Below are 26358 nucleotides of genomic sequence, written 5' to 3'. Positions count from 1 at the left end.
GATCTCGAACCATGATTCTGAATATGGTTCAGTAACGAAAAATGGCGGTTAAAGGAAAAAAATGCAAACTTTTAATAAGGAAAATTATTTTAAATGACAAAATTGCGGAAAATATTTACAAATAATAGCAAAATATCACATTCTACCTGTAAATATCGTGATAGACCATGATAGACTATCATCTATGTCTACGGTCTATTGTGGTCTATCGCATATAAACGGTGATGTTGTGCTATCATTTGTAAATTTTTTGGTTTGATTTCCTATATTTAAAAACAACCCTTCTAATAATGGACATGGATCTCTAAGTATGAAGCTATATACTTACTTTTAATTTGGATATCGATTTTTGTAGAGAAATGATAGATAAAATAAAAAATATATATAACTTTTCAGTTATGAAACCAAATGGAGCATAGCTTAATTGCCATACAAATATGCCACGAGATCTATGGTTCAAATGAATAAATCTATGGATCTAGAGAGTGATAAACGATGGAAAGTCAGAAAAAAAAAGTGATGAGTCCTATGTAAAAATTAATAAAAATGAGATTGACGATCTTTTCAGAAATAATGTGGGGTCACCATTGATTCATATGGTTGGTCCATAAACCTTATCCCTCCCTTTTATTTATTTATTTTTGCCCCGTTTCGCCGCATGGGAGGGACGTGGGGACATAAATAAGGGATCCCATCAACTTATTTCAATTTAGGATAATAATCTCAATCGGTACACATAGGTTGGCCCAACCTAATCGTCTCATGCTAGGGTGACTCCTCGCAAATCTCCCTTTTAACACCAACTGTGTTCCAAACCTAATTCTCATACTACTTGAATTGGCAAACAATCCAATCCTTGTAGACTCGTAAAGAAAACAATTTTGGCACTATACCCACACATATATGTTCCTAAACATTGAAGATGTTCGTTTTTTCCATGGAGACGGGTAAGGATTTTCCATTTAGGTGTGGGAATGTGGGCAAAATTTTTGTTCATAAGCTAAACAAGTCTCCATCCTTGCCCCCCAATCCCCTATTTGCCTAATTTTTAATTTATTATAATGATTATTTTTATATTATTATTATTATATAAACATTGTATTTAAAATTTAAATTTGATTGGCTAATGACAACGCTAATAAATATATTTGAATATGATATTTACATTTGAATTATATATGGATAATTTGATAGGTAGTTTTTTTAACAAGAGAAATTGAGTAATTTCCTTTTACATTTATAATTTTCACATGGAATTAATGAAATTTAATTAGTTATTTTAAACTTTTAAATAATAGTTAGGACATTTTCAAAAATAGAAAAATAAGAAAATTATTTACACAAAATAACAAAATTTAATATTATTTGATAGAGGTTGATAGAAGTATATCGGTGTCTATCAATTCTATGTGATAAACTTCTATAAGTGTCTATCATTTTTTTTAAAGCTTTCAAAGGCTTAGTTTTTTGAATTATTGGTACTTGAAGGTTCTAGTGTCTAAAGGTTTAATTTTAAAAAACAAAAAAACCAAATAGTTACCAAATAGTTCTTTTTTTCTTCTTTTTGTAACGACGTAATCATTAAAATTCAATCAAAGAGGAACAAGACTTGATGCTGTCACGGGACATTGTGGTAAATCCGTGCTACAGGAAAATTTGTAATAATATTCACTGCTCTCATTCATTATTCTTAAATGATACTACCACGACAAATAATGAATTAAAGTAATATTAATAATTCTCTATCGTAGGATTATAATTTTTCTCGGATGCTAGTGGGCTTCTCTAAGACTGTCCAATATAGATGTTCACGAGTGGGACTGGAAAAGATAATTTCTATTATTTTTATTATTTATGTAAATAGTTTGACATTATATGGTTTTTAAAGTTGGGACTTAGGTCTACTGAAAAAGATGGTTCCTCTTTTCTTTCTCAGAAACTCTTGAGATTCTATGAATGAGCTTGAGCTGTCCTCAAATGGCCGTTCATCGTCTTCCTCTCCCAAAATCCACTTTCAGAAGTGGAGTTCTCGCATCAACATTCGCATCTGCAACTCCTTCGGTCACTCACACTATCTATTCGCTCCCCAAATTTCGTTCCAATACTCCCCTTCGATCCCTCCAAACCCATATTACTCCAGAACTTCCTCACCACGATCCTGTCTGTTCTTCATTCTCTCCCTCGGATTCGTTTCTAGTGGACAAGATTTTGTTCAATTTGAAGCAGAATAATGTAAGTTATTTGTCCAATTCTCTTTTCCGCCTGAACCCTTCACTTTTACTCGAAGTTCTCTGTAGGTGTCGTGAAAATTTACATTTGGGCTTAAAATTTATTGATTTGGTTTCTTCTAATTGCCCAAATTTCAAGCATTCGTCGCTTTCTTTGAGTGCAATGGTTCATTTTTTAGTGCGCGGCAGGAGGCTTTCAGAAGCCCAAGCTTGCATTCTTAGGATGGTGAGGAAGAGCGGCGTCTCACGAGTTGAGGTAGTCGAATCCTTAATTTCGACTAGTGTTAATTTTGGGTCGATTGGTTTGGTTTCTGATTTGCTAGTAAGGACTTATGTGCAAGCTAGAAAGTTAAGAGAAGGGTCTGAAGCATTTCGAATTTTGAGGAGCAAAGGAGTTTCTGTTTCTATAAATGCTTGTAACAGTCTCCTTGGTGGTCTTGTGAAGATTGGGTGGGTTGATTTAGCTTGGGAAATATATGGGGAAGTTGTGAGAGGGGGTATTGAGTTGAATGTTTATACACTGAATATTATGGTCAATGCTCTGTGTAAAGACCGGAAAATTGAGAATGTGAACTTGTTCTTATCAGACATGGAAGAGAAAGGAGTTTTTCCTGACATTGTGACATATAATACTCTCATCAATGCTTACTGTCGTGAAGGACTTGTTGAAGAAGCCTTCCAACTGTTGAATTCAATCTCGAGTAAGGGTATGGAACCAGGCCTTCTAACTTATAATGCTATCATAAATGGCCTATGTAAGATAGGCAAGTATGAAAGGGCAAAGGATGTTTTGAACGAGATGGTGCAACTTGGGTTAAGGCCTGATGCTGCTACGTATAACACATTGCTAGTTGAGATTTGTCGAAGAGATAATATTTTAGAAGCTCAAGAAATATTTGACAAAATGTCACGTCATGGTGTTCTTCCTGATCTGGTTAGTTTTAGTTCTCTGCTTGGTGTGCTAGCAAGGAATGGGCATCTTGATCAGGCTTTTATGCATTTTAGAGAGATGAAAAGTATTGGTCTAGTGCCTGATAATGTTATTTATACTATTCTTATAGATGGGTTTTGTCGAAATGGTGCTATTTCAGATGCTTTAAAAATGAGGGATGAGATGCTTGCTCAAGGTTGTTTTATGGATGTGGTTGCGTATAATACTATTTTGAATGGATTATGCAAGAAGAAGATGTTTGCTGATGCAGATATGTTATTTAATGAAATGGTTGAGAGGGGTGTGTTTCCAGACTTTTATACTTTCACCACACTCATTCATGGATATTGCAAGGATGGAAATATGGATAAAGCGCTGAATTTGTTTGGAACAATGGTTCGTACAAACCTCAAGCCAGATATAGTGACATACAACACGTTGATTGATGGCTTTTGCAAAGTAGGCGGAATGGAAAGGGCCAAGGAGTTGTGGGATGATATGATCAGGAAAGATATTCTCCCTAACCACATTTCCTACGGAATTGTAATAAACGGATTTTGTAGCTCAGGCCATTTATCTGAGGCATGGCATTTGTGTGACCAGATGGTTGAACGGGGTATCAAACCCAATCTTGTCACTTGCAATACTTTAATTAAGGGATACTGCCGTTCTGGTGATATGCCAAAGGCATATGAATATTTGAGCCAAATGATATCAAATGGAATAATTCCTGATAGCATCTCATATAATACTCTTATTGATGGATATTTAAAAGAAGATAACTTAGAAAATGCTTTTGTATTAATTAATGAGATGGAAAAACAAGGGCTCCAACTTGATGTTATTACATATAATGTAATTTTGAATGGATTCTGTGCAAAAGGAAGAATGCAAGAGGCTGAGCAGGTATTAAAGAAAATGATTGAGAATGGTATAAATCCTGACAGAGCCACATACTCTTCTCTGATAAATGGTCATGTCAGCCAAGACAATATGAAGGATGCATTTCGTTTCCATGATGAAATGCTCCAACGAGGACTTGTGCCTGATGATAGATTTTAAATTTGCACGTCACTGGATGCATGTCGACTATTTAATTAAGGCAAAGGTCTCTTTTCTCTCGTGTGTGCATGCAACCGTATTCCTTTTATATACCACTTTATTATTCTATTAAACTGTAAATTGAATTGGTAGGTTGTGTTTTCTGATTGCTTAATATGAGAGTGTCATGTTCACACGCATACTGAATATACTCATAAATATATCTCTGCTCAATTTTTAAAGCACCAACTTACTCTTTCGTGCAGGGATACTTCACATATAATCTGAACCTGGATGCTGATACTTTAGCTTTGATGGCTTTGACTCCTTGATTACAGAGAATTAAATTCTAATCATCACAGGTTATGAATCTGGTTTATTTACTAACACCCTCCTCCCCTCCCCCAACCTCTTTTTTGATAAGAGACACTTCATATGTGATATGAAATTACGATAAAGGGGAATATTTCGAAGCTCTAAATTGTAAATAATTATTCAAATTAGCACAAAGAGTATTAACACTATAATTGTTGATAGGAAAGACTTAATATCCTTGGGGAGGGCCATGATGTCATGTGTCAATTGAAGTTTGATAAAATAAACTCTTAGAAGTGACCAGCAAAAGAAAAGTTACGAAGACATGACTTTGGGTTTTCCTGTCCTTTTTAAGAGGACACCATCTCAGGCATAGGGAGCCATGGGAGTTGCCTTTACATTTTGTCAATTTAAGCTTGCTTGGTAAGTTTCTACTTCCTAGAGAAACAACCTGATTTTTTTGGATGTTTACCTTTTCAGGTAAAAATGAGAGAAAACTTGTGTATAAGAGTTGATCACGAGTTGAGTAGATCATCACAAAGAGATCGGATTGTAAAGGAGCCATTTGATCCTGGCAGCCAAAACCTTTTGGTTGCTCCATCGAGGAATGAAAGGTAGAGGGAAAACAAAAGAGGGATCTGATTCATGTAGATCAATCTCCCAAGACGTCTTATAAAGCCAAGGTCCCAATTATTTGTTGCTAAGTTCTAACTTCCAAGAATCTTTAATAGAGGATGAGGAAAGCCAAGGCAGGTACATTCACTTGCCTATTTCATTCTGATTTGAATTTTTGTTATAGCGCCCAGTTTGGTTATTTCAAGTAGTGTGGAAAAATATCCTTCCAGATGGAGGCTGGAAAATTTTTGGTTTATTCAGAAAATAAAGAAAATGAAGCAAAACTTAAAAGGATACTAAACATGTTCAAACAAAAGTGCATAGATAGGACATAGGAGCTAAATATGCAAGATCAAAGAACATGAGTTCTTCAAGAGGTGGCATGTAATAATGAGAGGAAAAAGAATATGAGAATCCATTTGTCTGATGTTATGTTAAACGAGAATCGGAGGGGGTTATAAAAGAGTAGAGTTATATGGCTATGAGGAATGGACAAAACTCTGACTTTTTTCATCATAGTTTATCAGCAAGAATGAAGAATCTTCTTGTTAATTAGCCTTTGATAGAGGATAAAAAGGTTGGTCTAAGAGAAGGAACTTGAGGAAATTTTTGTGGGCTCCTTTTAAAGCTATATACTAAAGACTAGGAAAAAAAAAAAATTATCCCCAAAAGTATTTAAAAGATATACTCCATAGAAAAGAACGAAAGTTTTATCGAGATAATATTGAATGGGGGCACAATATTGAACGAATGGAGGTAGTAGTTGAAAAGCTTCTAGAAGAAATCAAGATTCAACAGATTATTAAGGAAATGGGGACTCCGGAATGACAAGGGCCTAATGGATTCCAATCATCTGGAAAGGTCCTCTTAATTAATGTATAAATGAACACTTTCCTCAGTTCAAAGAAAGAAAAAGCATTTGGAGTGGATGGATTGGATTGTAGAGATCTCTATTATAAACCTCTTAGGCAATGGTATATGCCTTAACCATTTAGTTGACAGAACTCTTGGTTTTCACATGAAGTTGACCTAAAGGTAAGAGTTAAGGCGTTGGAGAAATAAGATAAACTTCAGCTAGTTATTAACGTTTTGAGAGGAAATAATTTGAAGAACACATATATTGTAAGTAAAGAAAGGGACTTCCTTCACGAGAAAGTAAAATACTCCAAAGTAGGAATTCATATTACAATAAAGCACCCATGTATTGATCCCAATAAGAACGCTCTTCAATATATATATATATATATATATATATTTATATTTAATTATTTTATTTTTGTTTTTGATAAGAAACGGACCCTTCAAATGCAAGTATATGAGATGAAAACTTCTAAGTTCTTTGGACTGATCTCCCAATTGGAACACTTCTTCCTGCAAATATTTACTCCAAGGGAAGCATGAAGAAACCTTCCGACCATAACCTCACGCAATGTCCTGACCAAAATTCCAAAACTTGAAGAATTAATTGTAAACCTCATAATTCCTGTATGAACAAAGGGCGCTATCTTCATAACCATGACTCTTTACCTTCATGATCTGGGAATATTTCATGTTTTTTCTTATCTTAACCTTGGAACTCAAAATAACCGACTCTAACTGAATTCTTAGATTCATTTTTCTGTGTTTTCTTTTTAAATGTTAAATATGTGTTTTAATACCTAATATTCGAGAATTTTGTTTCTATTGTTTATAGAAGTTTCAATTTAGTCCATTTGTTTTAACAATTTTCACTTTAGTCCTTATTATAGAACGTGAAACTCCATCTCAAAGCCAATTAGCAAAGAGAGGAGTATTTCATGTATCCTATGAACATTGTGAGGTCCCTTCATTTTTCTAATGTGAGATCCACAACATGCCCCTTTAGGTTCACCATTCTTGTATCAGATTTCAATTTTTGTTTTTGGATTGAGTACCCATTTGGGCTTCATGAGCTCTGGTACCCTATTAGATAACATGCAGTTTCATTTCAAAACTTATTGGTAATGAGAAGAGTAGTCCATGTATCTTATAAACATTGTGAGATATTTTGATTTTTCTGATGTGGGATGCTCGACATTCCTCCCATTGATGTTAAAAGTGGTTGATATTAGACTTACATAGCATGATGAATTGGCGGAAATTTAAAGAAGAAAAAAGTCATCTAAGAGAAGGAAATTCAAAATTTCTACAGATTTTTTAATCGAAGGATATAGTTGTACAACCTATAGAATAGATCTTGTTCAAGTAAGGTCATGAAATTTCTACCACTTGAAAATTTGTTAGGGAGATTAGGAACTTTCATTTCTTAGATGATACTTTATGTCTGCTAAATTTATGCTAATTTACTAAGTATTACTCTTTTAAATTTGTACATTTTTATATAGAAAATTATATATATACATACATACATATACACACACAATAATAGAGTAGTTCTAAAAGTAATCCAAAAAGTAAGGTAAATATTTTGTGTATAGGCCACGATTTATCTAATATTGTATACCATATCCACGAGTGCTTTAATGAAACATGACCACCAGTTGTGACTAATGTGTAAGTCATATGCGGCTTACTTGGCAAGGCCAAACACTCGGATACTGATGGATACCTCTCATTTATTTGAGTTATTTAGTTTTGAAACTCAGTTATTGTAATGTATTCATGAGTTTTTTTAACCAAAGTGATACTAATTATTACAAATTTAAGCAAAAACAAGTGAAACCTATGTTTTTGCTTTGATGTATCAAATAAAGACGTTTTGGTGTGAAAAGAGTCCAGTTTTGAACGTAGAAAAACGGAAGAAAGCAGCAGAATTGCAAATGGGTTGCCATTGCTATTTCAATCTTGGGAAAATGGCATAGACGGCCTATAATAAATGGCAAAAATGAAAAATGGGTATTCTTTTGAAACCTAATGAATTTTGGCCTTATGTTTATGTCATCACGGTATGAAATTACCACTTTAATCCTAAATGTATTCTTCTATTTTCTTCGTTTTGCAGCGTTTTCTTTTTTTCTTTTTTGGTTTTTTAGTTTCTTCTTCTTCCATCTTCCTTTTTTTTCTTTTTTTTTTCTGCGATTCGTTTTTTTGTGCATTTTTTGTGCATTCTTTCTTCCATTTTCCTTCTTTTGTTCTTTTTTCTGCATTCTTCTTTTTCTTTTCCTCCGTTTCTTTGCATCAAGCATCAAGCCTAGAGTATAGAGCATTAGAGCATTCAGCATCAAGTGAGCTTCTAAATCGAGCATAAAGCATACAACATAGAGTATCGAGGATTGAGTAGCATGTACCTAGTAAGTATATAGCATAGAGTGTAAAATATCAAGCATCGAATATCGAGTACCATGTAACTAGTATAACATAGAACATCAAACATCGAGCATCAAGTATCGAGGATCGAGGAGCGAAGATTGAGTATCAAATATCAAGAAAACTTATGAAGCATAGCATGCAAATGGTTTTCAGGGTCAAATGGGTGAATTCATAGGGTGCTGACATAAACAGAATGCCGCTTTTCATTCAATTTTAAAAAAGTACCCATTTTTCATTTTGTCCCCGAAAAAGAGGTCATCCTTAAAAAAACTCCTTGCAATCTTGTCCAACGGTGCACAAACTTTTGAAGGTGTGCGATTCTTGGATTTGGCTATTTTTGGGTAGATTTTGTATTGATTTTTAGCCTGATGGACAACGATTTGCTAGCCCAACAATCCTTGAAGTACCTAACCTTTAGAGGCTATAAAATGGGCAATTAACACTCAAGAATCAATATTCAATATATTAGAAATGCAGTTGTTTCACATTGAAAAGTTTAAGGAAGTGATGGACTCCAAAGCACTATGAAAGGAATGTGCTTTTGGTTTTAAATTGTTTCAGTCAGAAACACTTTAAAGTCTACGTGTCACGTGTGCTAATTCTAATTAAATTCTCTTTTGTATTATCTAGTTTGAGAGTGAGATTAAAGAGTGTGAGTGATACAAAAGTTTTGAGAGAATTATTCTGTGCGATTGTAATAAATTTTTTCACAGTGTAATTTTTATGGTCCGTGTTTTTTCTCCGGTTTGGAGTTTTTTCACGTTAATTCCTGTGTTTCAAGTTTTATTGCTTTATTTAATTTCTCTGCTATTTCCTGTTTATTCCTTTGCTACTAGTGGGAGGTTTTTTCTGACAAAGAATGCATCGATTCCTTGGAGATAAATCATATTCTAGCTCAAGATTTTCATTTCTGCGTTCTTTTCTTAAAAGAACCTGATCTACTGCATCTTGGTTCATGTCGATCCTATCAAGAGATTGTGGTTTGCTATTACCCTAACTCTTCTTGACAAGGTTAAGTTGGGTTGGATTGAAAAAAAGATGTTGTAGGATTTTTCCATTGTTTCAGTCATTTGTCTGTCAAATAACATTCGACGCGTGATCTTTCTCCCTTCCATTTTTGCACTTCCTTTTGATATTTTAAGTTATGTACTTTCTCTAACATTCAAGCTCAAGTTTTGTTTACATTTTCTTTGAGTTCTTTAATTTCCAGCTTAATCTTTTACATCATAAGTATAACAAGTGTGTTTTGTTTCCTTAAAAACAAGTGTGTTTTATTTCATTAGGTTCAATAAACAAGTTTTTCTTCCTCAATTTTATTTTAATTTTGGGCAAATATCAATTTAAATTCTAAACTTTGTAGATTGTATCAATTTAAACTTAAGAATTGTATCAATTTAAACTTTAAACTTTGTAAATTGTATCAATTTAAGCCATAAATTAATAATTGTAACAATTTAAATCCCAAACTTTTATAAGTGTATCAATTTAAATCCTAAACTTTCATATAAAAGTTCAAAGTTTAAATTGATATAATTATTGGTTTGGGGTTTAAATTGATATAATCTTCAAAGTTTAGGATTTAAATCAATATAATATTAATTTAAGGTTTAAATTGATACAACACCCTAAGTTTAAGAGTATAAATTGATATTTGTCCTTTAATTTCTCTTCTTTTATTCTATTACGAAGTTTTCCAGCAGTTTTGTTTTATTTTCTTTCATCATGAACTAAATTCTCCTAAGGAATTCAAATATTCAAGTGTCCTAAAGGAGAAAAGAAAAAGCATATCATGTAAATTAAGAACTTTCTATCATTCTCATAACATGATTTCATTTTTATTGAGTTTATTTTCTACGTTAAAATATCATTTTGGTTTGTATACTTTGAAAATTGTTTAATTTTAGTTCCTCTCATTGATGTGACAAAGACTTTTTCCCTTTTTTGTCAAGACGATAAAAGAAAGATAAATAAAGGGAGGATTGAGCCACTTCAATAACTTTTTCTCTTTCTTGTTTCTCGTTTCATAGAATGCGTAGTTTCTTGTATTATTAGATTTTCTACCTAGCTTGTGAAATGGTTTAAACACCAATTCCACTGATAAAGGGTTTGGTATGTAAGTAAAAAGGTATGATTTTCATGGAATCCTACCAAGATTTTCTAATACACCAAGGGAAATTATTTATATATATAGTTTGAAAAGATGGATTCAAAAGAGACCCGGATCAATTACTTGAAATTAGAGAAATGGTGATTCCAATAACGACCAGTTTGTGGTGTCCGGTCCATCCTTCTAGGCTTTTTGATTATTAAAGATTCATTAACCATGTATTTTCAATTAATCTTAAATTTAGTCCATAATGCTAGTATATTATTGATTTTTTTTTTTGGTTATCTAATAACATTTTGACTACAAATTTTGATAACATGTCCACATGTTGTAATTCCTTGCATGAAAGTTGTTATTATTTAATCAATTTCAATAAAAATTAACTAAGAGGGACCAAAATTTAACAAACTCCAAAGTATGAAGACCAAAATGGTATTTTAACCTATTTTCTAATATTATTCTAGATCAATCACCTAGACTAATGAGAGGGTTAGATTAAAACTTGATTCAGATTTTTTTTTTTTTAATCTTAGATATAGGACAAAATCTTTAGAATCATTAGATTGTATTTTTAATTAATTAAGTTTACTTTAGGAAATATAGGTTTAATGGATTAGGGTCGTTGCTTAGAAGGTTGAATAGGTGTTGAAATTGGTTCACAATATTTCAGTTTGAGTTAAAGTTACAATTGCATGATCATAAGCTGCATCTCCTTTCCAACAGGCATAAGCATGCTTGAAAACTCAATTACCTTTTTGTTATATTTGTTGCCTTGGGACACGATATTTGGAATGTTTTTCAATTACTTTTTTTTAGATGACTTTATTTTAGAAGTTTTTCCTTTTTTGGGCAACATGTTTTTAGTCCATCATCAACTCAATAACGAGGAAGTATATATATCATACGTGACAACACTTATTACTCTTACGAGATAAAAGACTACCTTAGTTTTCTTATTGCAAAATTCAATTATATAGATATATCTATAGTATATTATTTTATTTTATTTTTCTTTCTGCAAAATAACTTTGTTAGAGATCAACAATAATACTCAAGTGGAACAAAAAATTACCTAGTTTAAGTTTAATGTGTTATGACTGCAACGGACATCATTCAATATACTAGGAGCTAACCATTGTTGACACTGACAAGATCATACATGCTTGTTGCAGAAGCCATCGACAACAAGCTGAAAATATTTCAAAGCTACACGTAGAACAAGAACCTTCTACATTGACGATCATATTCGAGTTTTTCACATGCACTTACTAGGAGTTCAGATAGACATTGCATCAAGTTTTCGTCGTCGACAAGAGAATTAGTCACTAGACTCATTTTTGTCCATCGTAACAAGATATTAATGTCGTAATTTATCATCAACCATGCTTGATGTGCCTTGAGTTCGTCATGGAGCTCATCCGAGAAGGCAACCACTATGTGGTACATGAGTTTCTGTTGATATGTTATTATATTTTTTAACCCTTAGCATGTAATTTTTGTTAAACTTAAGATCTAATGTTAAGTAATAAACAATTATTCGATCCAATTTTTAAGCAATAAAGAGTCATTCGATCCAATTTAATATGAGACTTGTGTCACAACATGAGTCATTTTGGGGGATGGAAATAAAATTTGTAATTTGGAATCCATTCCATTAGAGGAAAACAAGTGTGAGTGGATTATGAAGTATGCTATTGATGTTGACACTGTTCTGCAAGAGCAAACCATTATGCCAACAATAGATCCTTCAATCTATGATATCTCTGAGAGATATTTGAGTATATTTAAGACGATTGCAGCTTTCTTCCATTAAGTTACTTTCCAGTATGCTCCTTTTATCTCTAATTCAACGGTGCGTGTGTTGGCAAGGTTGGGTGGATCAGGTCCGAGTGCATTTTGGCTCGATTGCTTTGTTCCATGGGTTTTGTCTTTGTATTCAAGAGATTTTTCTTTTCTTATTAATCATAGAGCTTTGTACACTTGTGCATTCGATTGCTTCAGTTTTATTTTTTTTAAAGTAAAGGAACTTGCATGATTGAGAGTGATTTTGAAATGGTTAAAATGTTTTTAAAATCACCATAAACATGTTTTTAATCCTTAAACTAATTTTTATGATATGAAAATTTCATTCAAAAGTGTAATATTGAAAACTAAATTAATTTTAATGATTAAAAGTATGTTTTCGAGTGATTTTAAAAATAATAGAAATGATTTTGATAATTTTAAAATCACTTTCATACATACACGAGAGAGTGAGGTGAAACAATTTAAGTCGTCTACCATATACACAATTCCTTTAAAAAAAACTACCATAGATTTGTTAATATTTTGAGTTTGTACCCCATTTATATAATTTCTTATTTTATTTACATTATTTACATTCTTTTGTTAAAAAAAACTATCTTAAATATGTATTTTTTTTTTTAATTAAAACAACATTATTCACCAAACTACCCTTCACTTTTGTTGTCCTAAGGAGAGATCAGTCCGCTTGTTTCCTAGCCATTAAAAAAAAAAAAAAAAAAAACCCAGCGAAAAAAGAGGTATGGATGCATGCATAATAATTAGATTTGCAGATAAGTTGAGTCATTTTTGTAAAGATCGTCTTAGTCAAGGATGAAAATATTCATGGATATGTTGATATATCACCGATATATCCATAAATTGAAGGGTTCAATATCAATATTAAATATCCATGGATATCTCCAACATCTTTTGTACATGCTCGTAAAACATAAAAATGTCTTCTATTTTGTCAAATATGAATATGACTACTAATAACATCTAACTTAGTTTTAGAGTAAAAACAACTTAATTATTAATCTAAATAAATTTTATAAATTTCGTGACTTATAGAAATATTTGTCGATATCGATATTTTATAAATATATCCATCTATATATCTGTAAAATTGAAATCTCGATATCGATATTTTTATCGATATTTCAACCTTTGGTCTTAGTTTGCTTTTGTTAGATTAATGTCACTTTCTATTGTTAGTTCTTAGGTTTGATATCTGTTAGTGTTCAGACCAGTTTATGCATACCTCAATTAATCTTACTGAACAACTTTCCTAATCATAAAATATTTGGGTGTCAAGAAGACTCCTAGATATCAATCTTAGGTAGGTAGACCATAAATTGAACTTATTCCCTCTCAACCCTTTATTAAAATCATATTATTTATTTATCATTACATCAGGTTAGTTCTTAAACTTGTTTTTTCTGATGTCTCCTGGTAAGTTTGTCATTTTTCTCAATAAAAATCCAAGTCTTTATAAATTAAAAAAACAAAAGCCATGGCTGCATAATTGCTTTTCCACCCTATTCCTAACCACAAGCTCAATAGAAGAAATTATTTGGAAAGATCACAATGTGTTGTGATGTTCATTTAAGGAAATGATAAGAATGAAAGTATATTTCCGATGAAATTCCAAGGCATCCTTCTTTAATAATTTCTAAGTTACCCAGAGCTGAATGTTAAAAATTAAACATGTTTTAATTAGATAAGTTATAGATGAATTAATTTATGAGAGTTGAAAAAATTAAAGGATGAGAGTTAATTAAGTATGTTAACGTAAGAGTTCATTTAGTAGAGTTTCACATGAATTAAGTGTAGGTTTTTAATTGTTCCATACATATTTAATTAGGGTGTGAGTTATGTATTTAAATTTACCCATGAAAATTCTATAAATAGGATTAACATTGACATTGTTGATGTATCCAAGTGTGTAGAAAAGAACATACAAAGAGAGTTCAATCAAAGGTATGAACCAAGTTTGAAGAGTCTTTCAATTAAAAGTGTTTTTGTTTCCTCTCAAATAATCATTTGTTGGTTATTTATTTGTGAGTGTCCATCACACACTTCCAACAAAGTGGTATCAGAGCTTGAGTTTGAAAAACAATAATTGGTTTGCAAATGGCAAATAACAATTTGGTTCCTTTCCAAGTGCCTCGACTTATGAAAGAAAATTATAGCAGTTGGTGTATTCGTATGAAAGCTCTACTTGGTTCACAAGATGCATGGGACATTGTCAATAATGGTTATGAAGAACCAGAAAGTGATGCAACTTTACATCAAGCTCAACGAGAAGTTTTGCAAAATATAAGAAAGAAAGACCAAAAGACTCTCAGCATCATTCATCAAGCCATCGATGATCCAAATTTTGAGAAGATTTCTGGAGCAACTACTATACATAAGGCATGGCAAATTTTGGATGATTCACATACAAAGGAATAGATCGAGTAAGAAGGTTAGCCTCCAAAAATTGAGAGGAGATTTTGAATCACTATAAATGAAGGAATTTGAATCGGTTTCAGATTATACTTCAAGATTGCTAGCAGTAGTAAATGAAATGAAAAGATATGGTGAGACGATAGATGATGAACAAGTGGTAGAAAAGATATTTCGCTCATTGGATGAAAAATTCAATTTCATCATTGTAGCTATTGAAGAATCAAAGGATTTGAGTACAATGTCCATTGATCAACTTATAGGTTCTTTACAAGCCCATGAAGAGAAGTTTCTAAAAAAAACAAACAAACAATTGAGCAACTTTTTCAGTCAAAGTTGCAGTTGAGAGATAAACAAGATAGCCAAAAAAAAGGCAATCGAGGTTGAGGACGTGGTAACAATCGTGGATGTAGTAATTTTAGAGGTCGAGGTCGAGAAAATTACGATCAAAGAAAATTTGATGAGAGTAATTCAAACTCTAATTCATCAAGAGGTCGTGGAATAAGATAAAATTATTCGAGGTTAAATGGAGAAGGATCAAATAATGAAAAAAGGTATGACAAAAGACAGGTTGAATGTTATAACTGTCATAAATTTGGCCATTATTCCTGGGAGTGTAGGAATAAAGTAGAATAAAGTGCAAATTATGGTGAGAAAGATGAAGAAAGTGGTGAGACATCTTTGCTTCTAGCATGCAAAGGTGAAGAAACATGTGAAAATAATGCATGGAATCTTGATAGCGGTGCAAGAAATCACATGTATGGATATAAGTTAATGTTCATGGAACTTGATGAATCTGTTGGTGGTAATATCATATTTGGTGATGCCACAAAAATTCCTATTAAAGGAAAAGGTAAGATTTTGATCAACTTGAAGACTGAGAAGTATGAGTTTATCTTTAATGTTTATTATATGCCTGATATGAAGAACAATATTTTGAGTTTGGGACAACTCTTAGAGAAAGACTATAATATTTTGATGAAGAATTATAGTCTTTCGATAAAGGATAATCGTGATAATATGATTGCTAAAGTGCAAATGATGAAGAATAGAATGTTTTTATTTAACATTCAAAGTGATGTTGCTAAATGCTTAAAGTCATATTTGAAAAATCCATCTTGGATTTGGCACTTGAGATTTGGGCATTTAAACTTTGATGGCTTGAGACTATTAGCAAGGAAGAACATGGTGAAAAGATTGCCATATATCAAACATCCAGATCAATTTTGTGAAGGTTGTCTTTATGACAAGCAAGCAAGGAAGAGTATTCTACAAGAATCTGCTTCAAGAGTAAGGAGACCACTAGAGTTAATTTACACTGATCTTTGTGGACCAATTAAACCAAGTTCTTTTGGTAAGAATATTTATTTGTTATTATTTATTGATGATTTCAGTAGGAGTTTATTTTGTCCCGGAGTAGTAGTCTATAAAGCTGTTGTTGTTGCTTATTGCTTTCTAGCCTACTACAATCCTTCTTTCTTTATTCACACTCACAAAAACTGCTTACGAAAACCTTTTCTCCAAACCTGTTTTCTAAAACCGTTTTCCCTAAAACAGTGGTGGAGGTTGCGAGAGGCACTCGGTGTGCCATCGACAGTCCGTATTCGAATTGACTGACTTGTTCATGAGCGGGAACAAGTGTCGCACAATCGCTAAGAGAAGCTCCCGAAAGAGCTATTGAAGGAGAAATCAGAAGTAGTTGACATGTTTAAGAGATTTAAAGCTCTTGTCGAAAAAGAAAGTGGTTATTACCTAAAAGCCTTGAGATCAGACAGGGGAGGAGAATTCACTTCAAATGAATTCAAAGATTTTTGCACAGAAAATAGAATTCGTCGGCCTATGACAGTTCTATGGACTCCTCAACAAAATGGTACTGTTGAGAGGAAGAATAGAATGATACTCAATATGGCTCGAAGCATGTTGAAAAGTAAGAAGATGCCAAAAGAATTTTGGGCACAAGTTATTGAATTGCTGTATACTTGTCCAATCGTTCTCCTACTAGAAACTTGTGAAACAAAAAGCCTCAACAAGCATGGACAGGAAGAATGCCATCCATTGCTCATTTGAGAGTATTTGGAAGTATTGCTTATGCACATATATCTGACCAAAAGCGTAGGAAGCTCAATAATAAAAGTGAAAAGCATATTTTTGTTGGCTATGATGCAAGCTCAAAAGGCTACAAGCTTTATAATCCCGTTACAAAGAAAACAGTGGTAAGTAGAGATGTTGTGTTTGATGAGGAAGCAACATGGAATTGGAATGATGAACTAAAAAACTATAAGTTTTTACTTTTTTTTTCTAATGATGATGATGAGTCTAGTGACATTGCGTCTCCATCAACACCACCAATGTCACCAATCAATCCACAACAAAGCATACCTTCATCATCTACAAGCTCAAGTGAAGGACCTCGTGGCATGAGAAGTTTACGAGACATATATGATGAGACGGAAGAGTTAAATTAAAGTTTTAATAATCTTACTCTTTTTTATATGACAAGACTGAAGAGTTAAGTCAAAGTTTTAATAATCTTACTTTTTTTTTTTTTCCTATTTGGTGACAGTGAATCTTTGAGTTTTGAAGAAGCTTTGCAAGATGAAAAGTGGAAGACTGCCATGGATGAAGAGATAAAGGCCATAAAGAAGAATGAAACATGAGAACTTTCTACTCTTCCAAGTGGAAAGAAAGCAATCAGTGTCAAATGGGTATTCAAGACAAAAATAAATGAAAAGGGAGAAATGGAGAGGCATAAGACAAGATTAGTTGCAAAAAGCTACTCTCAAAGAAAAGGCATGGACTACAATGAAGTATTTGCTCCCGTTGCTTGCTTGGAAACCATAAGGTTGTTAATTGCAATTGTTGCTCAAAGTAAATAGAAGATCTTTCAAATGGATATTAAATCAACATTCTTGAATGGATACTCGGAAGAAGATGTATACTTAGAACAACCTCTTGGCTATGTTGTGAAAGGTCAAGAAGATAAAGTCTTGAAATTAAAGAAGGCATTGTATGGATTGAAACAAGCGCCTAGAATGTAGAATAGCAGAATCAACAGATATTTTCTTGACAATGGATATTTGAGATGTCCTTGTGAACATTCTCTATATATTAAGACTAATGATCGTGGAGATATTTTGTTGGTTTGTCTGTATGTGGATGACTTAATTTTTATAGAAAATTGTGCAAATATGTTTGAAGATCTCAAGAAGGCAATGACCTAAGAATTTGAAATAACAAATATTGGGCTGATGTCATATTATTTTGGCATTGAGGTGAAGCAGTCAGAGGAAGGTATTTTTATCTCTCATGAACGATATGTTAGAGAAATTCTAGAGAATTTCAAGGTGATCAATTCTAATCCTGTCACAACCCCAATTGAAGTTGGGATAAATTGTCCAAATATGAAGGAGATGTTGTTGATCCTTCATATTTCAAAAGCTTAATTGGAAGTTTGAGATATTTGACTTGCACACGACCAAATATTCTTTTTAGCGTTGGATTGGTGAGTTGATTTATGGAATCTCCTACAATTACTCATTTAAAAGTGACAAAGAGAATTCTTTGTTACCTCAAATGTATGCTTGATTATGAATTATTTTATTCTCCATCTAAAGAATTCAAGCTTGAAGGTTATTGTGATTGTGACTAGGTTGGAGATATTAATGACCAAAAAAGTACAAGTGGATATGTGTTATTTGTTGATAATAGTACATTTACTTGGAGTTCTAAGAAGCAACCTATTGTGAATTGTCTACTTATGAGGCAGAATATGTTTCTGCAGCCTCATGTATTTGTTATGCAATTTGATTAAGGAATTTGTTAAAGACAGTTGGAATTTTACAAGATGATGCAACTGTGATCCATGTAGATAATAAGTCAACAATTACTCTATCAAAGAATCCAATGTTTCATGATCGTAGCAAGCACATTGATACAAGATTTCTTTTTATCAGAGATTGCATTTCAAGAAAGGAGGTTCAAGTTGAATATGTGAAGAACGAATATTAAATTATGGATATTTTTCCAAAGCCACTCAAATTTGATGTGTTTAACAAGTTAAGTACTTTGCTTGGAATTTTCAGAAAACATGTTTAAGGGGGATATTGAAAATTAAACCTGTTTTAATTAGATAAGTTATAGACGAATTAATTTAGGAGAGTTAGAAAAATTAAAGGATGAGAGTTAATTAAGTATGTTAACGTAAAAGTTAATTTAGTAGAGTTTCATGTGAATTAAGTGTAGGATTTTAATTGTTCCATGTATGTTTAATTAGGGTGTGAGTTATGTATTTAAATTTACCCATGACAATCCTATAAATAGGATTGACATTGACGTTGTTGATGTATCCAAGTGTATAGAGAAGAACACACAAAGAAAGTTCAATTAAAAGTATGAACCAAGTTTGAAGAGTCTTTCAATTAAAAGTGTTTTTATTTCCTCTCAAATATTCATTTGTCGGTTATTTATTTGTGAGTGTCCATCACATGCTCCAACACTGAAAGGCAAAGAATAATATAATATGATTCTTTCAGTTCTATGACTATTGGGAAACTTTTTCATTTACCAAAAATTGCAAAAGAATTTTTGAGATGCAACCAAAACAGCCTTTTCTGACCTTGAGAAAATCCCTTGGCAGAAAAAGGCAAGAGACTTCATTATTAATGACTAGAGAAAATGGCATTTACCCAATACTTCAACCTTCTTACTAGCTTGTGGTAGGAAATTTGATTTCTCTATGGGAATACAAACCTTGATGTTATGTAGTACAATCAAATAGTGAAGGAAAAAAGTATTCAAATTTCTTCTCGACTTGTCGACCAATATCGAAAAAAATACTTAGATGTATCTCAAGTTACACTCATTTTTGTGTATCACGCTCAATTGTTCAATATAGTTTGTCACTTCTTTATTTTTCTAAAATATCTTTTTTGTATAATTAGAGTGGGGTACACCTAAGTATTATTCCAACAACGACAGAAATGTTTTGGATTGTTGGGAGAGTGGAAGCTTTCAAACCATTTTTTAGTAGGAAAAAAAAACAAATGATCACTTTTTCTAATACGGTAGCAAACAAGTACTATGATTAATGTTAGGGAGATGATCATTTTACTCGAGGTATCATGTTTTAGCATTATATGGGGTGGAAAAATTGAATATTTGATCTAAAGTTGATAGTATAAACTTTATGTCATTAGAAAATCTCGGGAGAAAAGAATGATATGAACATTTCCAATTAATCACACACGGGAATTTATTAGGAAATAATACATGTAAAAGGAACTAAATGGGAAAGCAGCTAAAAAAACTTGCAAGCAAGATGAATAGAGCCCATCAAGAAGGCTTATATATTCACCCTTCCGTTAACATGCATATACCTTTGATCAAGAATTCTAAAAGTTTAAAGGTGTGTTTAAAATACATTTTAGTGTTTAATTTAAAAAATAATTTATTTGAAAAAATTGAAGCGTTTGACAATAATTCAAAATAGTTTTACAAGTGAATTTTAAGGCCCGTTTGGATTGACTTAAGAAAAAATGTTTTTCAAAAAACTCATTTTTATTTAAATTTTTTTTATTAAAATATACTTGAAAACTATTTTGAGTAATTGTCAAACACTCTAATTTCTTTCAAAATCACTTATTTTTTAAATTAAACACTTCAAAATGTAATCCAAATACACCCTTATATATATATATATATTTTATCAAAAGTGTTTAACTAAAAATGAGTTTTTTGAAAACAATTTTTCTTAAGTCAATCCAAATGAGCTATAAATCTCTAGACTTCTATATTCATTTGGAAAAAAATATCTTTTTGGTTTATATAATTTTCTAGTTTAGAAGGGGTACAAAAATGAGCTGAGATCACATCTGAATGAGATAACGATTGAGGATATGAAAGTACGGTTAATAAAAGTTTAAAAGAATGGAAAGTTATTACCTATATTAATAAGATGCACGTTTCTTTTTGATGACTTAGTTATAGGAACTCCAAAGTGGAGTATGGTAGCTTGGAGCAGTTCTATGTTGGGTGACCTCTTAGGAATTTTCTTAGAAAGTATGTGAGTGAGAACAAAACATGCTAAAACAACCTGTGTTAGTTTGTGGGGATAGTCTTCACTTTTGAAAGCAGTTTAAGACAAGTTAGGATAATGTTGTTACGTCATAGAGGATGTGAGGGTCATCACATGCCGAATCTTGGGCCTATGGGAGTTCCAATCTCAAAAGGTAACATTTTTAGTTCTCAAGTTTTTAATTTGATTTCAATTTGATCTCTAGGTTTCAAGATTTACACTTTTAACTTTGATTTTTTTTTTTTTTACTAAATATTCACTTTCAAAATGTTATTCATTAATTTAAAATAATTATGAAGTGAACATTTAAATTAAAAGAGAGGAAAAATAGTGAAACTTAATTAATTATAATTCTTTTAAATAAATTAATGGTCAACATTACCATTAAAGATGAAAAGTGAATATTTAGTGAAAAATTGAGATTTAAAGTGTAAATTTTGAAACATAGAAACCAAATTAAAATAAAACTCAAATATCAAGGGTATATAAAATTATAACATTTTGAAATTTAGGGACTAAATTGAAACCAAACTCAAAACTTAAAACTAAAAGTGTATTATTTTGAAATCTAGGGATCAAATTTGAAACAGACTTCAAATCTCAAAGATAAGATTATAATATTTTGAAACCTATGGACTAAATTGAAACCAAATTCAAAACTGAAAAACTAAAAATGTAATATTTTAAAATTTAGGGATCAAACAGAAACTAGACCAAAATCTTAAGACCGGAAATTTAATCAAATATTTCAAACAACAAGAAAAAGAAAAAGAAATGAGAGGGGAAAAAAAAAAAAGAGAAACAAATTGCTATGCAACTCTTAATTTGACGTAGAAAGTCAAACATAAATCCATAAATTAGCCATCTCCATCAAACCACAACTTTGAATTAACTATGCTTTATGAGAAACAAAAAAGGAGACTTTTTGAAGTAGAAGTACATGAGGAAACACAAAAGTCTTCTTTACATTATTTTTTAGGGCACCTTTCATTTTCATCTATTTCTTCTTCCTAATCAAATTGGAATTTGAGGCTACAAAAAAAGGGAAAAAAGGAAAAAAATTAAAAAAAAATAAATCCAAACTCTTCTACCATGTTCTTTAAACCCAATTGATCATCAATAATAAATTCCACATTCTAGATTAAATGAACAATGCAAAAAACTATTTCAATACAATCTTGGTGATTGAAAAATAAATTTTCTAATAGAAAATATATCACCATTCAATTTGAGGAAAAAAATTATTCAATCAAGTTGCTACAATGTTATTGTCTTTTAATGATTATTCAATCTTGATTTAAAAATCTACATGTCTTCTAATAACCACTAGATACAAATTTTAGAGTACGTATTCGTTTAAGGCATTCGATGACATTTTTTAAAAGATTAAGTTAAAATCTTAATGTTTAGTCCTTATTTGGCAATTATTTACTTTTTAGTTTATGAAAAATTAAGCTTATAAACATCTATGTCATTTCTAAATTTCTTGCTTTGTCATGTACTTTGTATCATTGTTTTAAAAAATCAAGTCAAAATTTTAAAACTAAAAAAATTCGTTTTTGTTTTTTAAATTTAGTAAACCATTATAAGAAAATGAGGAAATAGAATTATAGACTCTAAAAAAAAAGATTATCAAATAGAACGACTTTAAAGCTCTCACATAAACGCTTTTATGACTTGCACTCAAATGAAGGACTTTTTCCTCATATACCTTCGAAATATTTTAGCTGCATTTTGTTTGTCTATCTTGAGAAAATTTCTAGTATTATGATAGTATAATTTTTTTATTTATTTTTATATTACCTTCCTTCATTGTTCATCACAATAGTAATATTTAAAAATTATGTAGAATCACAAAATAAATAAATAATAAATAAATAATTAATTACGTATCAAATAATGATGGAAAGGAGTTTCCTACTATTTTCCACTGTATGCCCTAATAAAAAGTAATACAATAGAACTTGCTATTAAATGAGGTTGGATAAAGAGAAGTTTGGCCCTTTGAAAAACCATACTACATTCTTAGAACTAACTCCACAGCTATAAATATATTATTTAATAAGAGAAGTTATGAAAACATGAAAATGAAATTCAATATCTGCATTTTTTTACCAATCTGTCCAAATATGTGGGGGTATTGTAGTAATTTTACACATGTATTTTCAAGCCACTTGACTGAAAATTTACCTAACATAATGGTGCATACCAATCCATGCATCCCCTTTAAATTATGAGCGTTTTTAAATATTGAAAAATTAGTCAACTTATTTATAAAATATTGATAGATGTCTAATATTGATAGACAGTAATATTTTATGATATTAAAAATATTTTTAACAGTTTTGTTATTTAAAATAATTATCCTTTCAACTATATTAAAAAATATATTTGAAAAAAAGATTTTTCACATGACAACTTATTATTTTAGGTACTTAGGTGGGTTGCACAAAAATGGGTGTAGCTCATATGCACGCAAGTATGTTTCTTATTTAAATATATGTAAATTGATAATGAGACTTTAAATATGTGTATTAATGGATCACTCTTTCAAATGTAAGTCTGGTCCATATCAGAAATGATTATTAAGTTACTCTTATTAGTATCATAAGGTGACACGATCTAAAGTTTCGTCATTTTGAACTTTGTTTACTTCTATCGTTCTTCCTTAACTTAAAAAACTATCGAATATCTATACCAAGCAAGGGAAGAAAAAGCATATCAAATTTAATAGGCTAGGGATTGAAGGCTTATATGACAATATGCATGTATAGAGCCATGTAGATTGGCTAAAGTGAACATTGAGTGGGTGAAATTGGGCAACAAAATATTAAATAGCAAGACCAAAATAATGACAATTTTTTTTTTTTTTTAGTGGATTGTAGGTCTTGAAGTCCGTTCGGTAACCATTTCATTTTTTTATTTGGTTTTTAAATTTAAACTTGTTTTCTTTCATTTTTTTACAATGGTTTGCATCTTTTTAAGTACAAAAATTGAATTCTTAGCCAAATTTTAAAAATATTTTTTTAATTTTCTAAATTTGACTTTTTTGAAATTTTTGATAAAAAGTAGATAACAAAACATGAAATTTAGAAGTGAAATAAGTGTTTATAGATTTAATTTTCAAAAACTAAAAATCAAAAGTTAAAAGGTTATCAAACGGGGCCTAATCTAACAATTTTTTAAGTCAAATTTGACACGTCAACAATTGGATATGTAATTCCAATAATAATTTGCTATGTTAATTATTTTATTATTTTTTTAATAATTGGTTGAGTTTTAATTCATGAGATGAAATTTAGTGATTTTTATTAGTTGTATAAACTATGAAAAATATTAACAATATTTTCATCTTCCTTTCCAAACTTAGTCTAATCCTCAAAATTGCAACTTCCACACAAGTCAAACTTTTTCCTTGTTTTATTTGTTTGTTTAATTTTCAATTCTAAATGAGAAACATGATGGATTTTTTTTATTATTTATTTTGTTAGGTATATAAACGAAGGTGTATATTTGACTTTCTTTAATGTCACCTATTATATGAAAATCTCCATAAACTTGCTAATTTTAATAAAATAGAGTTTACACAAAATTAATTTGTACTAATACTAATATTTTTAAAGTTTAGGATTTCTCACATTCGTATTAAATAAATCTCCGCTCTTTGAAATAGCGTTGGATGAATTTATACCTTTGATATCTTAATCCATCTTGTTAAATTGACATATTATCATTAGAGAAATTATTTCAAGTGATAAAACTGTTCAAAATATTTATAAGATATAACAAAATTTTAGAACGATAAATATTGATAGACATTGATAGACTTCTATTAGTGTCTATCAATGTCACTGATAGACACTGATATAGGTGTCTATCAACATCTATCATTGATAGTTCTAAAATTTTGCTATATTTTATAAATATTTTGATCATTTTTTCATATTTAAAAAAACCCTTATTATTATCTCTCTCTCACACACACATATATATATATATTGATTGATTGAGTTCAACAATATTTCGAGTGAGATTTAATTTTTTTTTTATTGCAAGTATATAATTTATATTATTTGAGTTATGCTTAAAATTTATTTGATTTTGTTTTATTTAATTATTCTTTTTGTTTGGTTAGTTGAGAAAAGACTTTCAATCATATATTCAAATTAAACACTTTTGTCTTCTTGCCAATGGAAAAGCTTCCAAACCACCACCAAAATAATAATAATAATAATAAATAAAAAAATCATAATCCCTTTGGAGCTGAAAAACGTTTTAAAAAACACATTCACGTCGGCATTTTCTTTCCCTTTTATTTAAAACGAACACTTTTTATTTTTGTTTTTTTTTAAAAAAAAATTAAGATACCCATTATTCTTAAATTGCTATGATGATTTAATTCTTTAATTTAAACGAAAATTATTCTTAAATTGCTATAATGATTTAATTCTTTAATTTAAACTAAAATTATTGTTAAATTGCTATAATGATTTAATTATTTAATTTAAACGAAAATTATAGTTAAATATGGTAAGTTAAAAAAATATAGATTTTTTTAAATATAGAAAAATGAATCAAAATATTTAAAAATATAGTAAAATGTTACTGTTTATCAGTGATAGACACTAATAGATATCTATCATTGATAGACGGTGATATTTTACTATATTTAAAAATAATTTCAATATTTTGATATTTAAAAAAATTTACCAAAAAAACATGGTGCCTTTTCCTCCAAAGAATATACATAATAAACATAATAAGATTCTATTGATCTTTTTTTAAGCAAGAAAATTACATTTTACCAAATATCTTTCATTGTTCATAGAAATGTTCACGTGGATGATTGAACATATATCACTTTAAAACTATTTTTTTTCTCAAAAGAATATTAATTACTTAATAAATATGAGAGTGAAAATTCAAACATATAAATCATATATGTTTATATTAGCATTTGTAATATTTTTAATAACCTTAGTGATGTTAGTGAAAGAGTATGGAGATTGGCTTTTTAGTTCAAATAAATTAGTTACTAATAATATCATCACCAAATTAAGAACTCAAAAGCATAAATGTTGGGTAAAAATTTAACTTTCAAAATTAGGGAGAACCAAATTTTTTGATTGGAGAATCCCACGTTAGAAAATTTGGTGTTAGAAGTCTCCTTTATGTACTCCAACATTGTGTTTTGGATTTGGACTCTAAAGGTACCTATGTTTTGAAGGGAGTGAGGAGATAGATCAATGTGGGTTCGATGGACGTTCCACACGTGTGCCGTTCAGTCAGGCGTGGCGTGTGTGTGATGATTATTTTTTAATAAAAATTTATTATTATTAACCGGAAAAAGGGGAAAACGGTCTGTTTGTCTGTGCGTTTTGACCGCCCATCCCGTTCCGTTTCGTCCGCCCATCCATAACGTCCGCGCACGTTCTGTGGCGGACGTCCCACTCATGTTTTGGAGGGAGTGAGGAGATAGACCAATGTGGGTTCGGTGGACATTCCACATGTGCGTCGCCGTTTGGAC

General features: G+C 30.8%; 1 protein-coding gene across 12 annotated transcripts; it reads left to right on the top strand.

Moving 5' to 3' along the window:
• The first annotated feature begins 1903 nt into the window (after positions 1-1903).
• Positions 1904-12109, top strand: LOC120071173 (Tetratricopeptide repeat (TPR)-like superfamily protein). Of its 12 annotated transcripts, none has more exons than XR_016527456.1 (4): positions 1904-4267; positions 4467-4562; positions 4996-5264; positions 9255-9621. XR_016527456.1 is itself a non-coding variant. In XM_039023280.2 (2 exons), exon 1 carries the CDS (start codon positions 1957-1959, stop codon positions 4219-4221), a length of 2265 nt encoding a protein of 754 aa, XP_038879208.2. In that variant the 5' UTR covers positions 1907-1956; the 3' UTR covers positions 4222-4267; positions 4467-4564. The 12 variants fall into 12 exon arrangements, 1 of the variants encoding a protein (XP_038879208.2); XR_016527452.1 differs by lacking the exon at positions 9255-9621 and adding an exon at positions 11698-12109 and having other exon boundaries at positions 1907-4261; XR_016527451.1 differs by lacking the exon at positions 9255-9621 and adding an exon at positions 11698-12109 and having other exon boundaries at positions 1907-4267.
• The last annotated feature ends 14249 nt before the right edge of the window (positions 12110-26358 follow it).

Source organism: Benincasa hispida, chromosome 2, assembly GCF_027475165.1.
Source record: "Benincasa hispida cultivar pf3 chromosome 2, pf3_genome.v1.1, whole genome shotgun sequence".
Taxonomy (NCBI): Eukaryota; Viridiplantae; Streptophyta; class Magnoliopsida; order Cucurbitales; family Cucurbitaceae; genus Benincasa; species Benincasa hispida.
The sequence above is the reverse complement of the archived record's forward strand: the minus strand, read 5'-3'. Positions and strand labels throughout refer to the sequence as shown.

Excerpts from the sequence above, each read along its gene's own strand:
- LOC120071173 (XM_039023280.2), top strand. The coding sequence starts at position 1,957 with ATGAGCTTGAGCTGTCCTCAAATGGCCGTTCATCGTCTTCCTCTCCCA.